The 18,143-nt window shown below is 35.6% G+C and overlaps 4 protein-coding genes across 5 annotated transcripts; 3 read left to right on the top strand and 1 right to left on the bottom strand.

Annotated features, from left to right (window-relative positions):
• The first annotated feature begins 4,487 nt into the window (after positions 1-4,487).
• LOC106415017 (acid beta-fructofuranosidase 4, vacuolar) lies at positions 4,488-8,382 on the top strand. Of its 2 annotated transcripts, XM_013855616.3 has the most exons (7): positions 4,489-4,946; positions 5,361-5,369; positions 5,885-6,129; positions 6,622-7,239; positions 7,346-7,758; positions 7,848-7,935; positions 8,030-8,382. In XM_013855616.3, exons 1-7 carry the CDS (start codon positions 4,547-4,549, stop codon positions 8,246-8,248), a joined length of 1,992 nt encoding a protein of 663 aa, XP_013711070.2. In that variant the 5' UTR covers positions 4,489-4,546; the 3' UTR covers positions 8,249-8,382. The 2 variants fall into 2 exon arrangements, with proteins under 2 accessions (XP_048621298.1, XP_013711070.2); XM_048765341.1 differs by lacking the exon at positions 5,361-5,369 and having other exon boundaries at positions 4,488-4,946.
• A 1,677-nt stretch (positions 8,383-10,059) lies between these two features.
• Positions 10,060-11,459, top strand: LOC106414972. The gene is made up of 7 exons (XM_048767038.1): positions 10,060-10,068; positions 10,148-10,516; positions 10,605-10,664; positions 10,728-10,840; positions 10,910-10,978; positions 11,060-11,111; positions 11,182-11,459. The coding sequence occupies exons 1-7, from the start codon at positions 10,060-10,062 to the stop codon at positions 11,329-11,331; spliced, it is 822 nt and encodes a 273-aa protein (XP_048622995.1). The 3' UTR covers positions 11,332-11,459.
• On the top strand, positions 11,404-13,410 carry LOC106414971 (thylakoid lumenal protein TL20.3, chloroplastic-like). The gene is made up of 7 exons (XM_013855559.3): positions 11,404-11,808; positions 11,916-12,101; positions 12,179-12,208; positions 12,316-12,422; positions 12,694-12,728; positions 12,825-12,953; positions 13,043-13,410. The coding sequence occupies exons 1-7, from the start codon at positions 11,648-11,650 to the stop codon at positions 13,232-13,234; spliced, it is 840 nt and encodes a 279-aa protein (XP_013711013.2). The 5' UTR covers positions 11,404-11,647; the 3' UTR covers positions 13,235-13,410.
• A 396-nt stretch (positions 13,411-13,806) lies between these two features.
• On the bottom strand, positions 13,807-16,537 carry LOC106414968 (NAC domain-containing protein 7). The gene is made up of 5 exons (XM_022708010.2): positions 16,092-16,537; positions 15,075-15,262; positions 14,729-15,000; positions 14,335-14,610; positions 13,807-14,174 (listed from the first exon to the last, which is right to left on the bottom strand). The coding sequence occupies exons 2-5, from the start codon at positions 15,232-15,234 to the stop codon at positions 13,863-13,865; spliced, it is 1,020 nt and encodes a 339-aa protein (XP_022563731.2). The 5' UTR covers positions 15,235-15,262; positions 16,092-16,537; the 3' UTR covers positions 13,807-13,862.
• Positions 16,538-18,143: the final 1,606 nt, after the last annotated feature.

Below are 18,143 nucleotides of genomic sequence, written 5' to 3'. Positions count from 1 at the left end.
ATGGTATAATGTCTATTATGCCCTTAATGTAATTCACAAATTACAAGCCTAAACATAATATCATTTTGTCACACACGAAAACTGACAAAACCACAAAAACGCGTTTTCCCGCGAAAACCTAAAAACTAATTTTTCATGTCAAAACCCCAAAACACATTTTCCCGCCAAAATTGGAAAACGCGTTTTTATTCCAAATTTGCAAAAACGTGTTTTCATGCGAAAATCACAAAAACATGTTTTCACGCCAAAACCCCAAAACGCATTTTCCGCTAAAACACAAAAACATGTTTTCCCGCCAAAATCGCAAAAACGTGTTTTCCGCCATAACCTGTTTTCCCGCCATAACCTGTTTTCCTGCTATAACGTGTTTTCCCGCAAAAATTGCAAAAACGCGTTTTCACGACATCACGCAAAAACCCCAAAAATGTGTTTTCCCGCAAAATATCGTTTTTCCGTCAAAATGAAAAATCTTCTTTTCTCGCCAAAACCGAATTTTTTTGTTTTCCTGCTAAAACAAAAAAAACAGTGTTTCCCCACCAAAACCGAAAATCTCATTTTCCCGCAAAAACTGCAAAAATGTGTTTTCCCAACAAAATCGCAAAATCTCGTTTTCCAGCCAAAATCGAAAATTTTTGTTTTCCCGCCAAAACTGCAAAAACGCGTTTTCCCGTCAAAATCGCAAAATCTCGTTTTCCGGCCAAAATCGAAAAATCTCGTTTTTCCGCCAAAACCGCAAAAATGCGTTTTTCCGCCAAAACCACAAAAACGTGCTTCCCCCCCCCCCCAAATCGCAAAATCTTGTTTTCCGGCCAAAATCGAAAAACCCTGTTTTCCCGCCAAAACCGAAAATCTCGTTTTCCCGCCAAAACCGCAAAAAAAGCGTTTTACCGCCAAAATCGCAAAATCTTGTTTTCCGGCCACAATCGAAAAAACATGTTTTCCCGCCAAAACCGAAAATCTCGTTTTCCCGCCAAAACTGCAAAAATGTGTTTTTCCGCCAAAACCGCAAAAACGTGCTTTCCCGCAAAAATCGCAAAATCTTGTTTTCCGGCCAAAATCGAAAAACTCGTTTTCCCGCCAAAACCGAAAATCTCGTTTTCCCGCCAAAACCGCAAAAACACGTTTTACCGCCAAAATCGCAAAATCTTGTTTTTCGGCCAAAATCGAAAAAACTGTTTTCCCGCCAAAACCAAAAATCTCGTTTTTCCGCCATAACCGCAAAAACGTTTTTTTCCCGCCTCAATCGTAAAATTTCATTTTTTGGCCAAAATCGAAAAGTGCGTTTTTCCGCTAAAACCAAAAAATCTTGTTTTCCCCCAAAACCGCAAAAAAAAAATCGTTAATTTTGAAATAATTCTAATGTAAATATATTAGATTAAATAATTAAATATAATATAGTTAAAATTAATATCAAATATATGATTGAATCAATACAAGGGTATTTTGGTAATTTGTTTACTAAACTCATTTAGATAGAAATGAAAATAAAGAAACAAACATAATATTCATTTAGGTGATTCATCTAGATGAGCTATTTAGATGAACAAACAAACAGTCAGAAAAATCTGAATGGATCATCTTAATAAATTATACAAATGAATCATCTAGACGGAAATGATAAATGGTTAAACAAACAGCCCCAAAGAAGAGGATGAACATAAACTTGTCCGTGTCAGTCATATAGTCATATACATTATCTGATCTCTAGTCACCTCTTTAATTTTCAAATTCTAAAGTTTAGTAATTTACACATAACCACAAACGTAAATTTCATTATGTAGTATAATATGATTGTGCTTCTCTTTCGACCACGTGTGTGATTGTAAATTGTTGTGGGTTCGTATCATTATGAATAAAAACAATGGAATAATAGCTCGTCTTCAATGCGATTCATTCAAAGTCGAATAATTTCAGTGAAATGGAGTGATTGACTGATTGCATATCCTTCTAAATTATTGAAGGATAATTATTAGTACTCTTTTGAAAAAAAATATGAAGGAAATTTTGAAGGTTCTCAAAATTTTCTTGGACTATGTTTTTCATATGTTTTCTAGAATTATTGTTTAGAAACAAATCAAAGATGGAGACATGGCACGTTATATCTGCCAGAACCTATCGGTCTTTTACATGTGGATCTAGTTTTCCCACATTGCAACAATCATGCAATATCTTTTTTTTTTTTTTTTTTTTTTTTTTTTTGATAATCCAGTATCCGACCACTTTGCGTGATCGACTAGCCCACCGGGCCTAAGCCCAAGCCATTACAGGATTTTTAAGCGTCCACTTAAGGGCCCCTGGTTACGCGAAGTGGTCTGGAGGGCGAGAGGCAGCCCATGTAAATACCCCTCGTGGCCGGGGCTCGAACTCGGGTGGCGGGCACCTCAGCCGAGGTTCCTTTACCACCAGACTACGAGGCCCGGTTATCATGCAATATCTTGTCTTCTCCAACTTTGTGTTGTAACGTAAAAGAGTGTTAAAATCCTTTGAGATGTGTTTGCATTTTATACCTTTGACAGAATTGTCGACTAAGGTTAGCTTCAAGTTTATTGCCCGGACGGCCGGACCGGAAAATTAGGATTTTCTTATTGTTTGCTCAGTTCACTTCAACAAAAATAGTTTGAGAAGTGAGAACGAAAATTTTATTTACAAAGTAAAAATGAAGAAAATGAGAACGTGATTGGAGCAAGAGTTAACAGAGACAAAATAATTAAATTTCAGATCTTACTAGTTTGTAATTGATATTGGAATAAGTTAGCTTTCAATCTTAAATCCCACATGCAATTGATATGTGGCTTGAAGAGGTTTCACGTGTTATAATAATTGTTTAGTCGTCTTATAATCGGTGTTGGTTCATTTCTTATCAATTATTGGACATGGGTTCCTACTGCCCACTTTTGCGATGCGACAATGTATTATACACTATTTCATGTGCTTGACCAACCTAACAAGTGGTGTTAAATGTATATTTTAATTGCTTAACTATCCAAATGGAACTAAAACTATATTTCCCCATATTTCCACCAAATCAATGGTTCAAAACTAATTAGCTGTTCTTACTGGCCACTAAACTTTTGTTTTATGTTGAATCGAGTTAATAATGTTTAGAGATTATTTGTTGTCTTTAGAAGAAAAAGAGTTTTTGTTTAGCAGTTAAATTAGTAGTTGGCCGGTCATGTTTACGTGTTTCTCGTGTCTCTCTATAAATTATCCTGAATTCGATATTAACTACTGCCTTTAGTAATATAATATCAATGCCGACCAAAGAAAATATAAGTTTATAATGTTAATATTACACTGAAGTAAAAAATCTTCGAAAAAGGAAATAGGAATTACAGTTATATTGTGAAAGAACTGAACATACATGCTGTATTTGTATATGTTACAATGTATGTCAACCTTGCCAACACATAACTGTCGAAACTAAAATCTCCAATTTCAGAAAATGTAATGGATTTAGTAATTAAAAAAAATAATTTATTCCCTAATGAAAATGTATTCCTTGGTCGAGAGGTACACATCGCGCATTGCATTTTGAATTTCTATAGAAGTACGTGGACAAATTCAATGTAAAACCATTCAACCAAACGGATAATTAACAGATAAGAACGAATAAAATTGTTTTCCGTATGAAATTTATTTTATTTTAGTTTCAAACTATATTTTATTTATTAAAAATATTTTTTTTTTTTTAATTTTTTTTTTTTTGAATGAATGTAAAATTTTATTCAATCAAAACTTTAATTACATCAAATGCTACTGTTTTGATCTCCATATACATATCAATAGACTCTTAAAACTCTATTTTTCTGTATGTCAAAAAGAAAACTCATGTAATTCTTGAACCAAACAACACACTCAAGCCTTTCTCAAGGTATATTTGCCCCGTCCCTTTCACAGCAAGAAGCTTCAGTCTTATCACTTTATCAACCCATTTAATCAGCAGCAATTCATCTCTTGGTTGCTCTCCATGCCGACGAACATTGCGTTCCCTCCAAATACTATGTAGCAACGCTTGAAAAGTATATCTGATAATGAATACTTCAGAGGGTGTGAAACTAGAAGTTGATTGGGAAATCAATTCCACAATCACACTCCATTCGAGAGAGAAAGCTCCCTTCATAATCCCACCTATCAATGACTTCCAAATTTTCTCCGAGTATCATCGGTCTAATTTTAATAAGAGAGTTCTTTTTGTGAAAATAATAGTATAGATAGATTTTAATTTTTTTTTTAGTTTTAACTTTCGTAAGTCAATCCATTGTATAATGGTTAAAAATACTTTTAATAGAAATACAGAAAACAAGAAAAATAAAATTTGTTTCAATAATGATTTAGGCACGGCATTATTACAGACAGACCTACCTCTTTTACTTTGACATTCGTACACAATTCTCTTTCTTCCAGCGAAGCAGGAAGACATAAATCTTCACTTAAATTATAATTTTAAATATTATTTTCCGATTATAAATATATAAGCCATTTGCTCTTTTTCGTGCATCGAAATCTCAAACACAAACAAAAAAAAACTCGAAAACGAAAAAAAACAATGGCGAGCTCCGATGCTCTCTTGCCAATCTCCGCCAGAGAAGAGGACCCATTATTATCCGCCGGGTCAAGATCCGACCCTAACGCGGAAACCCATCGCCGTAGAAGGCCCGTTAAAGGTCTCCTCGCCGTCTCATTTGGGCTTTTGTTTATCGCCTTTTACGTCGTTCTCATCGCCACACACGACGGATCTAGTAGATCCAACGACGTTAAAATCGAAAGCGATGAAACAGCGACGACAACGTCACGTGCACGTCTCGCCGGGGTGTCGGAGAAAAGCAATGGTCAGTTGTGGAAGCTTTCCGGTGAGCGAAATACGGTGTCGTTCGCTTGGAACAACAGTGTGTTGTCATGGCAACGAACGGCCTTTCATTTTCAGCCTGAACAGAATTGGATGAACGGTATGTGAAAAATTAGTTAAAAGAAAGAAAAAAATCTAATTGGTTGATTTTTATTATATGTTGATTTGGTTGAAAAAGTCTTTCCTCTTTTTGCTACACATTCTAAGAATATTCATTCTTCCTTTTTTTCCACATATATTTCCTTTTCCACAATCTGGGAGAGAATATTAAAATCTTCAAATTTCCAAATTATTCAACAGTGATTATTTCATTCAAATCTATCAAATTTCATTCAAAGAACATTATATAGTTTCATTGCATCATATGATCTTGTAATGATTCTAAGTACATATGATTATGCTAATTAGTCTCTAATTTTGTTCTAATATTTCTGTTTGTTCTTTTGTTTTCTTCTTCCTCCGTTTATCGAATATGATGTTGCTCAATGGCAAATCTGGGCTTTTCTTCCTGCAGATCCTAATGGTAAGTTTCACTTTCCTTTCTTTTTTGTTTATTTTATTTTGTAAAAGTGAATTTCTCTTACTGTAAATTATGTTTATTTCAATACAAAATCTGAAATTTATAAGAAATAATTGGAGGGACAAGAAGTAGTGGATCACATAACGTCATCACACGCAATCCACGTTATAGCCAAAAGGCTCACAGACAAAATCAGAACAGAGTTACCTCACAACCAATAGCAAAAATTTATTATCTAGTTTAAATTGATTTTGCCACTTCATATCTCACATGAGATCCACATGCTAAAGAGATTGTACAAATCACTGGTTGCCACATAAAAGTTATCTTGCTTGATAAATCCTTGTGAATGCAAAGTTTGGATCTTATCTCAATTTGATTAAAGCCAGTGGGGTATACTAAACTATGCTATTTCGATTTGATACCTAGAACTTTGTCGTCTACTTAAAACACTCACTATTTCGGAGTTCTATTCATTTTGACCACCCAATAAAACATATGTTTTGCATTTTGTCCAGGTCCATTGTTCTACAAAGGATGGTACCATTTCTTCTACCAGTATAATCCAAACGCAGCCGTATGGGGTGATATTGTCTGGGGTCATGCCGTGTCTAAGGACCTAATCCATTGGGTCCATTTGCCCATAGCCATGGTAGCTGACCAATGGTATGATGCCAATGGTGTCTGGACAGGCTCAGCCACATTCCTCGATGATGGCTCTCTCGTCATGTTGTACACTGGTTCCACCGACAAATCCGTTCAGGTATGCACACTCGAAAGATTTTAGCGTAACATTCAATTTTAAAGTGTTGAAACAAAATCAAAATAACAGTTTCAAAACAGTATAGCCATAGCTAAGCTATAGCACTATATATATTATATATCAAATCTAGAAAAGTACTTCTTAATTTGCTCTAGAATATAAAAGCTCATGAAACTGTAATTAAAATAAAATTTAACAAGTTTTTTTGTAATATTCTATTTTAACGAAACAACCGTAAGAAAAATGGGTGAATCCAGTGATATTTATATAAAACTATGTGTACAGTGTAGTGAACATGTGATAATTTTAATATGTTTTGAAATCACAAATGGGACAATACTTGACGCCAACATGTTGTCTAGATTGTGTCATGAACTGTTAGGCAAATAGTAGAGGTAACGATTATACAACCAGATTTTGGTAAATTAGTTTTCTAACATGTAAATTAGGTTTAGTGATTGTATTAATGATAATAATTATATAACGTTTCAGGTCCAAAATCTTGCATACCCTGAGGACCTCAACGACCCACTCCTATTGAAATGGGTCAAGTACTCAGGCAATCCGGTTCTAGTACCTCCTCCTGGCATTCTCCCCAAGGACTTCCGTGACCCAACGACTGCATGGAAGACATCAGATGGAAAATGGCGGATCACAATCGGTTCCAAGATCAACAAAACCGGAATCTCACTAGTGTACGACACAATCGACTTCAAGACTTACGAGAAACACGACACATTGTTGCACAAGGTTCCAAACACCGGGATGTGGGAGTGTGTTGACTTTTATCCAGTGTCTAAGACCGCGGTCAATGGGCTCGACACATCGGTCAACGGACCAAATGTGAAGCATATCGTGAAGGCTAGCATGGACGACACCAGGTTTGATCATTATGCCGTGGGGACGTACTTTGATTCGAACGGAACATGGATCCCGGATGATCCTACTATCGATGTTGGGATGAGTGCTAGTTTGAGATATGATTACGGAAAGTTCTATGCTTCAAAGACGTTTTATGACCAGAACAAGGGTCGGAGAATCTTGTGGAGTTGGATTGGTGAATCTGATAGTGAAGCTGCTGATGTACAAAAGGGCTGGTCTTCTCTTCAGGTATGTTCTGTTTCCTTGACGTAACGTGCCGTGAAAGTTAGGTTGTTTTGATATGGTTGCTTGTAACCCAAGGTAGTGATAATTTTTTTGGTTATACTATGATTAGGGTATTCCAAGAACCGTTGTTCTCGACACAAAGACAGGAAAGAACCTGGTCCAATGGCCAGTTGAAGAAATAAAATCTCTTAGATTAAGCAGCAAGCAATTTGATATGGAAGTCGGTCCCGGTTCAGTGGTACCGGTCGATGTGGATTCCGCAGCTCAGCTAGACATAGAAGCGGAGTTCGAGATCAATAAAGAGTCTCTTGACAAAATCCTTGGAGATGCTTCGGTGCTGGCTGAGGCTGAGGAGTTTAGCTGCCAGAAGAGCGGAGGCGCCAGTGTCCGTGGTGCTTTAGGACCGTTCGGATTCTCGGTTCTTGCCGACAAGAGCTTGTCGGAACAAACTCCGGTTTACTTCTATGTGGCTAAGGGAAAAGATTCTAAGCTCAAAACTTTCTTCTGCACAGACACTTCAAGGTATTAATTTTCTTAAAATTATTATAAAGTAATGTCTAACCGTACTAGTATAGTATTCGATTATGAAATATAACATTTTTATGTAACAGGTCAACTTTTGCCAACGATGTCGTTAAACCGATTTATGGTAGTTCTGTACCGGTTCTTAAAGGGGAGAAATTGACCATGAGAATATTGGTAAATTTACTAATCAATATAATTTTATATATACTTATGAAATATAATTTCATATTACAGTGTGGACTGAAATACCTTATCTATTTTTGAATAGGTTGATCATTCGATAGTGGAAGGATTCGCACAAGCTGGAAGAACATGTATATCGTCAAGGGTATATCCAACAAAAGCCATCTACGGAGCAGCTAAGCTTTTTGTATTCAACAATGCCATTGATGCGACTATTACGGCGTCGTTCAAAGTCTGGCAAATGAACAGTGCTTTTATTCACCCTTACTCTGAGGAAGCTGTCCGTGCTCTCTCCAGCACCTGATTATATACCCATTACCTCCAGCAATTTATTTCGATTTTGTAGATTTTACTTGTAATAAATATTGTTTTATCCGTTCTTTTACCATTTTAGCCATTGTTTAATTATATTCGAGTTTCATATTTGATTTCATCATACTTTTTTTTTTTGCGCGACGTTTTATATTAAAACTAGTAGTTACGCGGTGATTAATTCATTGTTCTAAAATGTTTTGATTTGTATCGGGAACATGACCTATTGATATATGTATGGTCAAACTATTTTAATACAATTACTAAAATCTCTTATTAATCATTTAAGATAAATATTATATAAAGAAAAATATATATATGACTAAAACCATAAATATAAAAATTAAATTTCAACAAAAAATATACCCGTCCTTTTAAGGGCGGGTCAAAATCTAGTTTTCAATTAAAGTAAATTATTATTTTGATCCATCAAAATTTAGCAAATACTTAATTTTAACATAGTATAAATTTAGATGTAATGAATCTATGTTATTAAATTTATAGTTTTAAATAACAATTTTGTTGACATTTCATGGTTAATTACCTAAGTTTTTTTTTAAAAGCACACACTAAAAAAAATAAACCTACATTACTTCTTTTGATAGTTTGTTGAATTTTTTATTAATGTTTTGCAAATTAAGTTTGCTTTATTAGAAAAACATTTTCTTGACTTATTATTTAATTCTTCCAGACAATTTAAAGGTTTGCAAATATATTACTTTTATTTTTTTAGATAACTGTGACAACTATCCAATAAAAATGTTAGAAATTGCAAAATTAATTTTAGAAATTTGTTTTAAAACTAAAAATTATTTATGAGTTAACACATGATGTGACTTACCCACATTCACCACTTAAATGGTGTAGATTTTCAGCATCAAAGATCAAGGTCCTAATTTTTGGTGTATATTTTAAGTGGCTCTGTTGCTAAGAATGTGTTAAAATGTCCCTAAAGGACTATTATAAAGTAAATAATTATTTCACTTTCTAATTGTCACACGTTTTGCATCACTTTTGTCATCCATCGTTTTCAACCTTCGCCAAGTATAATGTAGAGCAGATATGTCCAAAATTTTCTCTGATCTCTCATATATTCTTCTTTAATCAGCTTTTATTTCTTATATAAGTCTGCAGTAAACAAAAATGATTTCTAAACTGAACAATACACAATTTTATGCTATATTATTACTCGGCTTTTGCAGAAAAAGTTATGAACTCATTGAGTTAAAAAAAAAAAAGGTACCATGAATACCTGCAGCAAAATCCTAAAGATTCCTAGAATTTCTCCACGTAGAGCCAATCCAACTGTAGCTTTGAGAAAAGTTCAAAGATGACTGCATTCCACTGTTATATATAAAAAAAAATTGTCGATCATGAACTTTTAAGTATTTATCCAGGTGATGTATAAAACTTTGAATTGGGTATTAGACAAAAGAAAGTAGATATGAAAGATGATGAAATGATCTGTTGTTTGATAACGGAGAAAATAGAAAAAGCAAAAAAAACACATAAACTAAATTTGTACATAATATAAGAAATTATATAAGAGAACAAAACAGTTTGAATTCGTGGTTAGTTAACTTTGACCTGATCGTAATATTCTGAGAAAAATTAGGAAGAAGTACCTAAAAATTAGTAATCGAAAATGCTTTTTCTTTAGTTGATTATTTTTAATTCTTTTTGTAAAATATTTTTCATTTGTCAAAATTTCATTTGTCAACTGACTTGTGCTTTAGTATACAAGAGATTAAAAGGAAAGGGATTATGAGCCGAAAACAATGCCCAAAATCAGAGTTCATACAGATGCAGAAAGTATGTTAATAAAAATGAAGTATATTTGTCAAAAATTGTTAATTATATTGGGCCTGATTGGGCCATATAATTAAAATAGAAACGAACCTTTGGACACGGTCAGAAGGTTTGGGAACAGAGCTTTTGTTGGCTCATCGTCGAAGTACTGGAACTGTTCTGTCTTCTTGCCACTACAATGCGTTCTCTTCAGTACTTCCCCTCCGTCTCAATCTCCTTCAGAACACAAAAAGACGTAAACACCCCTCTCCTTCCTCGCTTATCTCCCACTAAAACCCGTAATTATCCTCTACCGTTGAGGGTAGCGACGTCAACTGACGAAATCCTCCCAAACGCCGTCCGCCGGAAAACAGACATCAACTGGAGAGGAGGGTTCAGTCTCGGCGTAGACTTAGGGTTGTCGAAGACAGGAATCGCGCTTAGTAAAGGCTACACCTTTCGACCTCTCACGGTAACTTCCGAAAGTCCTCGATCTCTGTGCGTTTTACGTTAATCTTTTAAAAGGTTTAGCGAAGTGATGATGTGATTTTGGGTGTTAGGTTTTGAAATCGAGAGGGCAGAAGCTCGAGACGAAGCTGCTAAAAATTGCCGAAGAAGAGGTATGATTCGAAAACGTTTATTAGAATTGGAAGTGATTTTGATTGGAAGTGTGTGTTTTGCAGGAGGTTGATGAGTTCATAATCGGGTTGCCGAGATCTTCTGACGGTAAAGAGACGGTTCAGTCTAATAAAGTTCGATCTGTCGCGGGAAGGCTTGCTGTTCAAGCTGCTGAGAGGTGAAGCGTACTCACTTACACACATAATAGATAGATCAAAAGTTGTGAACTTTTTGGGTTTTGTTTCAGAGGTTGGAGGGTTTATGTATTGGATGAACATGGGACATCATCAGAAGCTTCAGACAGAATGATTGTAATGTTAGTTCCTCTTCTCAGTCTCTCTCTGTTATTGGTTAATTGTGTGGATGATTTGAAGCTGGTGATGTTTGAACATTTCAGGGGACTCGGCAAGAGTGAAAGACAGAACAGAGAAGATGCGTACGCTGCTGTGGTGAGGCAATGAGAACACCATCTTGAGTAGTATCTATGGTTGTTCTTATCGAGTGTTTCTTATGTTGTAGATATTGTTGGAGAGGTACTTCTCTACACAAGGTCTAGGAGCCGAGATTATACTTCCCAAGAGTTTAGACCTCCAAGAGAAGATCAAGAACAGTGCACCTAAAGATCCTGACTTTTTACCCGGAAAACTCGAAGAATATTACAAATTCTAAAGCAGTTTGCTATCGTTCGCAATTTCTGTGATTTCGATTCAGTATATAAACACAACAATAAGTTTTTTTTTTGGCCTATGATCTTGTTAGTTCGGTAGTTCATCTACCAAAAGATCCTATTTTTACTCTGTTTTTGTGTGTTTATATTACAAGGCAGAACAGAGTCGAGTAAACTGGTGAATACAAGTGACATACGTGTACACATCTTAGCCCAATCAAAGTGGATAAAGGAACTCTTTCACACGTGCGAGATCATCTCTTGTGTGATAAAGCTGAATGTACCATTTCTACTCTGCAAAGTTTGAATCTTTTAACAATGGCTCTCTCTTCGCTCTCTCCTCTCCCCATGAAGTCACTTGAAACTTCACGATCCTCATCTTCCGTCTCAAGGTCTCTTTACCATCTTCCGAGACACCCATTGAGGCGTTTACAGCTAAACTCCCGTTCAAGACCAGAAAGAGATTCGTCAGATTCTAGGTGAGATTCGATCACTTCCATCGCAAAAACAGAGTCTTTGAGGTTCCCTGTTTTACGCAAAGTTTGGATTTTTATGAACGTATGGCGTTGCATTGTTGTTTGAAAAGGGAAGATTGTTGCTCCGGTGGAGAGCCGAAGACGTGGAAGAGGTTTTTATCTGGAGCTTTAGCAGCGGCGGTGGTAGTCTCGACCTCAGGGTTTCCAGCAATGGCAGATCTTAACAAGTTCGAGGCGGATATACGTGGCGAGTTTGGGATTGGATCAGCTGCTCAGTTCGGTTCTGCTGATCTCAGGTATCATAATTGGTTCTTGTCTTAATGTTTTTAGAGAAACTTCATTTGGCTGAGATGAACTCTGTTTATTTTTGCAGTAAAACAGTTCACTCCAATGAAAATTTCAGGTAAATATTTGAAATTGTTAATAATCAAGAAACCATCAATCTGAAGAAGCAAGAGTTTGTTTTTTATGTTCTGAACCATGTGTACACTGGTTTACTGATTGTTGCAGAAGAGCCAACTTCACTTCTGCAGACATGAGAGAGTCTGACTTCAGTGGTTCGACCTTCAATGGCGCCTATCTTGAGAAAGCAGTTGCATACAAAGCTAACTTCTCAGGTACTCTCTCTCTCTCTCAGCTGTGCTATCACTTAGCCTTCCCTCTGCAGTGACTTTGAGATTTATGGTATTAGACTTAAGAGAACATATTCCACAGATAATAATCAGTTGTTCACATGTGACCTTGTACTAGAATTTTCTGAACTCAGTTCCTTTGCCTCCACAAGCATTCTGACATAGTTGCTGTCTTCTCTGTGTTGCATCTTTGTTTGAGCATTTGAGACCTTGACGATGTCTATTTGAAAAGTATGTTTTTTGTTTTATTCTTCAGGTGCTGATTTGAGTGATACATTGATGGACCGGATGGTAAATGACACACACTTGTGCTCTGTATATACACTACTTTCATATGAGACATTCTCCTTTCGGTTAAAGGAACCATTCTTTTATGGCAAACTTTAGGTGCTAAACGAGGCGAATCTGACAAATGCGATTCTTGTACGTTCGGTTCTAACACGTAGTGACCTCGGTGGCGCCAAGATCGAAGGCGCAGACTTTAGTGACGCTGTGATTGATCTTCTTCAAAAACAGGTAACGTTTCATCATCCATCCATAGCTGTCCATTAGCATAAGGTGAACAGAGCTTTTCACAAGTGGTTCTCAAAATTTTGTGTTTGAAGGCTTTGTGTAAATATGCGAACGGGACAAACCCATTGACTGGAGTGAGCACAAGGAAGAGTCTTGGGTGTGGAAATAGCAGGAGAAATGCATATGGCTCCCCTTCGTCTCCTTTACTCAGTGCACCACCTCAACGTCTGCTCGGCCGTGATGGATTCTGCGATGAGAAGACCGGTCTTTGTGACGCCTCGTAGTATCAGTTTGTTAAGAATTTAAGAACATGTGTGTGGTTACAATGCAGATGTAATAACATTTGTTTCTTTATATGTTGTCTAACATTAATCGTCTACTGTATGTTATAGTATTGAATTGTAAATGACCGGAAAGAAAGTGAATGGAAACACTGAACAAAGGAGATAATGATCGCTTTTATGCAAGTGCAAATAGATTTTGTTGAAGAATCCAACTATCTTTTAACATGGAAAACATTGTAAAATAGTCGCAGGATATAGAATATATATAAGTTGACAAATAAATAGCTCTTTGTGAGTAAATATATGTGTCTATATATGCATTTTGCAATTTATTTTAAAAAATTAGAATAATAAGAGACAATTGTATATAAAAAGTATTGGAGTTATAAAAACTTATTGTAGACAATTGTATATAAAAATACACATTTAGATTAGAGTTTATATTGTTAATCATGTATCGAGTACAAGTATATATATATGCATACATACGCAACGTATATATGCATATAAGTTCAATAATGTAGTAAGAATCAATCTGTACCATCATCATCTACACTTGATTAGTCTTCGTGTTTACGTATATCGATATAAGTATATATGCATTTATATGATATGGTTCTCTATGTGCTCACTTCCATAGATCAATCTGACAACTCGAAGAAGTCGAAGCAGCATATTCTTCTCCCATGTCTGAACCCCTTTTTTGATCTTTTTCTTCATCAATTTGGTACTCCACGTTGCTTGTATCTTTGGCATTGTTCTGTAGAGAAGCAGAAGCTGTGGTGGCCTCCTCGTTGCTTAGCTGAGACGCAACAAATTTATCGAGGGATCTCCAGTCCGTGACCTGGTCCATCGTTTGCCCGTTTCCACTATTCATGTATAGAGAGCTGAAACTCTTATTCCCTTGATTCATTTGTTCCTCATGCACCTGATTTGACTGCTGCAAGTTAGCAACATGAGTTGAGTTATTATCGTTGTTGCTTGTTCCGTAAGAAAGAGAGTTGCAATTAATATTATCTAGTTGGGATCTTAGAGCTTTCAAGCTGAGGAAGCTGGAGGAATGATAAAGGAGATTCAAGAAGAATATGGTGATGTTGTACCAAGTGGCTGTATTGTAGTTCTAGCTCTTGCTTGCATTGCAAGTTAGGGCTGGTGAGGGTGTAAGCAGATGCATTGAGGCCATATGCCAAATGCTGTTGGTGCTGCTGATGAGGATTGGGGACAAGCCGCCTTAGACCGTTTGTCTCGAGCTCAGAGGCCATAAAAGAGAGCTGCTCGTCATACCAATGTGAAGGCGATGAGTCATAATCTCCCATTCGTCTAATAACTGCGGGCAACCTCTTCTTGAAAACCCTACACACAACCCATCCTTCTTCCTACAACCAAAATAGTGGAATTAGCTCAAATGGGTTTAGGAGATCATAGATTGAGATTGTTTAACATAATATTCACATAAATTGCAAAGAGAAGTTATGGTTTAGGGTTGATTCATACCTGAGGAGCTCCATTTTCATCGGTTTCTAAGCGGTATTCGTGCATGATCCAGTCGGATTTTTGTCCATTTGGGGCTCTCCCCATGTAGAACACAAGTGTTTTCCTCATACCAATAAGACTATGCCTCAAGTATATAGCCTTGTCTCTTCCTGTGGCTTTCCAAAATCCTGCTTTGGTTGCTCTATTGGTTCGAGTCCCTGTGGGATACTTCTTGTCTTTATGGCTAAAGAAGTACCAATCACTTTGCTCTTCATGTCCAATTTTGCACAACTCTATTTTTCAAGGAATGATATCAGTTTAAAAAATTTTACTAGGAAATTACAAAAGATAATGTGATTTGGCAAACCTAGAAGATCCCACGGTTCAATCTTGTAAAGATCAATGTCTTTTATGAAATCAATTTCTATTCTCTTCGATGCAACTTTTTTTCTCAGGTAGTAGTCTACAAGTTCTTCGTCCGTTGGGTGAAATCTAAAACCCGGAGGGACGTGGGAAAACGAATTCATCTTTTTGTCTTCTTGATCGATCAGTAATCTGCTTATAAGAAAATTAATAATTACCAAAAAAAAAATGAAAACAAAATAATGTAGTTACGAAAATAAGATATAATATGATTTTGATTATGATTTTGCGTCTTCAGTACCGTCTATGCTTAGACTACAAGAGAAGAAATTCTACATTCATAACTGACAGAACTACCGTCACACATTTATTTATTACAAGAAATAGTTTTGTTACATCAAATAATACATGAAGACCATTCACATGGTAAACTATCTTTCTTCGAGAACGATTTAAATCATTTTTATTTAGATTCATGGTATAGAGAATTGAATTTTTATTAAAAACTAAAAGCAGTAACATATTAGCCGAAGAATTCCCAATTACCATATGATAATAGTTAAGCTGAGATAAGTAGATGCATGCATTCCAAATTTATATGTACTAGATGGATTACTTAAAGTAAATTCCTGCTTAATTATATTGCTACATCTGAATAACACCAGCGTGGATATTTTATCACATGTAAGTATATATAAACCAAACAAGTTCAGATGATGATGGTTTTTTTCACACACACAAAAAAAAAAGAAAACTGGTTAGTTGTTAAATTTATTTAAATTAATATTTTAGATTTAGCTGCTATTTTGCTTTGCTTGTAACATCAGCAAACATTGAGTATGATGAGATGATAAGATGATGGTAGTCAAGGTGATTGATGAAGATGATGATGATGATTATGATGATTAAGAATTCAAAAGAAAAAAACTTATATCAAAACAAGAACAAAAACTCCCAAAATTATTTGTGAAGGTGAGGATCGGAGATTGAATTTAAAGTAGACAGAAAGTTAGGGTTTTACCTGAAGAAACTCTAGATTCAAGATGATTCAGCTGGATACTTTTGAAAACCTTCTAACAAAACTTTATAATTTTAGTTATTTTATGCCCTTCTCATCATAAGTTGGAACACTCCAGCACAAAGAGAGAAGTATTACTGAAAGAAGAGTGGACAGGATTTGACAGTGCTCCTCGGAAATAGGTTACTGAAAAGAGATATCAGATCCCGAGAGAGAGAAAAGAAATGATAGAAAGAATGGGAAAAGGAGAAGAGAGTAGGGTTAAATAAAGAAGATCAATGGATGAAGAAAAGAAGAAGAGCGCACACAAGACACATAACAAAACATGACAACCGTGTCCCAATAATAATCTATTGTATTTTACCTTCTTTCTCTCTTTCCCCATCAATCATACTTTCTCTCTCTGAGTCCTCTTGCATCTAGAGAGAGAAAGAGAGAGGATACTTTATTTGTTGCAAAAGCTTCGGGGGGGAGAAGAGAGAGGAGGATAAGGGCGTAAAGTAAGATTTAGAGAGAGATAGGGAGGTGGCAACATCAATTACCACCCACCAGCTCTTGATGTGTATGCTTTATCATCAATATTAAGGTTCTTTTTTGTTTGTCCTCACATTATCAGCTTATTTTCTTCGCTTTATAGTTTGGACTTCTTTTATGTCCAAACGAATGTTTAGTTTTAAATCCTAAATAAAAGCAACTCAAATAGTTATGAATCAAAAGATATTGCTAGTTCGATGGTATAGGTTTACGAAAAAGATCTTCGTCGAAAAATCTATACATTCAGAAAATTTTCAGATATCTTTCTTTTCGATAGGTACTGTAATTATCGAACCTTGCGGCACACAAAACACATAACACACTTCCGTTTTTATTCAACTGCTTGGCTAGATGTTGATTTTAAACCAATTATCGACTATGAGCCTAAAGAATTATCGACCGTCTTAAGTTGAAACTTTTTTAAACAAAAATTTGACCCTTGATTACTCATTTTTCAATCCAGTTTTAATAAGTTTGTGTATACAACAAATACGCCAAATCATTGATTATGTGTATATATATATTACGTAAATATTGATCAAGATAGGATGCATTCAATGAGAAACTCTAGTCTTGATGACCCTGAAATTACATTCACATGGTTAAATTTTAGTGTAACATAAATGTAACACATATTTTTGGTAGAGTTACATTTCTTACAAATAACACATATTCTTATAACTGAATTCAGATCATAACACCTAAATGACAATGATAGAACCACCATGGCTTTATAATCGATGGAATATCAAGTCTTCTATTTCATGATACAATTTCTCATAGTATTTATTTTTCAACTGGAAAAAGAAAAACGCGTTGTAATATGACTATGTATCAGACGATATTATTTATTTTTATAATGAAAGGTGATCAATTTGATTTCTATCTTGGGGATTACATAACACTCAAAAGGAAAGTGACATAGGCACATTTATTAATAATAGAATACACGACTTCTCGACGTTGAACCCAAAACGGGAGAAAGGATGTGCAATTATATCCTTTATTCTTTTTACAACATGCATTTGTATCCCATAAAAACAGAAAATCTTTTAACAATAGTTAAAAGACTTTCATCTCTTATTATTTTTATTAAGAAAGAAGGAGAGAATATTGAAAAAAAAAACGAATTGTCTTATAGAGTTTGTATTGTGCAATTTGTTTTAAGATAATTCTGTAAAACTAGTCAGCTTAGTTGATCTCGGGTTAGACCCGAAGCGGATCCTTGGTAAAACTGCAACTCAATGACTGACCATACAAAATTAAATTAAACACAGCAGGTTTAAGTGGAACGCGGGACCCACAAAACGGAATGATGTGCTGACGTGGCGGCTGCTGGTCCGGCGTGAGTGAGTCCTCTATCATTAGTGTCACGATTTGCTGTTGCAGGCGCGTTGGTCACGTGTAGAGCTGTAAACTTGGCGAGCCCATGTCCATTTGTCCATTTATTGTTTGCGGACAGAGAGTGACCATGTCCATTAAGAACCATATCCATTAAGGACCATACCCACTAACACCCAT

Source organism: Brassica napus, chromosome C8, assembly GCF_020379485.1.
Source record: "Brassica napus cultivar Da-Ae chromosome C8, Da-Ae, whole genome shotgun sequence".
Taxonomy (NCBI): Eukaryota; Viridiplantae; Streptophyta; class Magnoliopsida; order Brassicales; family Brassicaceae; genus Brassica; species Brassica napus.
The sequence above is the reverse complement of the archived record's forward strand: the minus strand, read 5'-3'. Positions and strand labels throughout refer to the sequence as shown.

Excerpts from the sequence above, each read along its gene's own strand:
- LOC106415017 (XM_013855616.3), top strand. The coding sequence starts at position 4,547 with ATGGCGAGCTCCGATGCTCTCTTGCCAATCTCCGCCAGAGAAGAGGAC. Across the intron at positions 6,130-6,621 it reads CCACCGACAAATCCGTTCAG|GTCCAAAATCTTGCATACCC; the intron begins GTATGCACACTC and ends ATAACGTTTCAG. Across the intron at positions 7,936-8,029 it reads AATTGACCATGAGAATATTG|GTTGATCATTCGATAGTGGA; the intron begins GTAAATTTACTA and ends ATTTTTGAATAG.
- LOC106414972 (XM_048767038.1), top strand. Across the intron at positions 10,841-10,909 it reads GCTGTTCAAGCTGCTGAGAG|AGGTTGGAGGGTTTATGTAT; the intron begins GTGAAGCGTACT and ends GTTTTGTTTCAG. Across the intron at positions 10,979-11,059 it reads TCAGACAGAATGATTGTAAT|GGGACTCGGCAAGAGTGAAA; the intron begins GTTAGTTCCTCT and ends TGAACATTTCAG.
- LOC106414971 (XM_013855559.3), top strand. The coding sequence starts at position 11,648 with ATGGCTCTCTCTTCGCTCTCTCCTCTCCCCATGAAGTCACTTGAAACT. Across the intron at positions 12,423-12,693 it reads ATACAAAGCTAACTTCTCAG|GTGCTGATTTGAGTGATACA; the intron begins GTACTCTCTCTC and ends TTTATTCTTCAG. Across the intron at positions 12,954-13,042 it reads TTGATCTTCTTCAAAAACAG|GCTTTGTGTAAATATGCGAA; the intron begins GTAACGTTTCAT and ends TTGTGTTTGAAG.
- LOC106414968 (XM_022708010.2), bottom strand. The coding sequence starts at position 15,234 with ATGAATTCGTTTTCCCACGTCCCTCCGGGTTTTAGATTTCACCCAACG. Across the intron at positions 15,001-15,074 it reads TGAACCGTGGGATCTTCTAG|AGTTGTGCAAAATTGGACAT; the intron begins GTTTGCCAAATC and ends CTTGAAAAATAG. Across the intron at positions 14,611-14,728 it reads ATGAAAATGGAGCTCCTCAG|GAAGAAGGATGGGTTGTGTG; the intron begins GTATGAATCAAC and ends TTTTGGTTGTAG.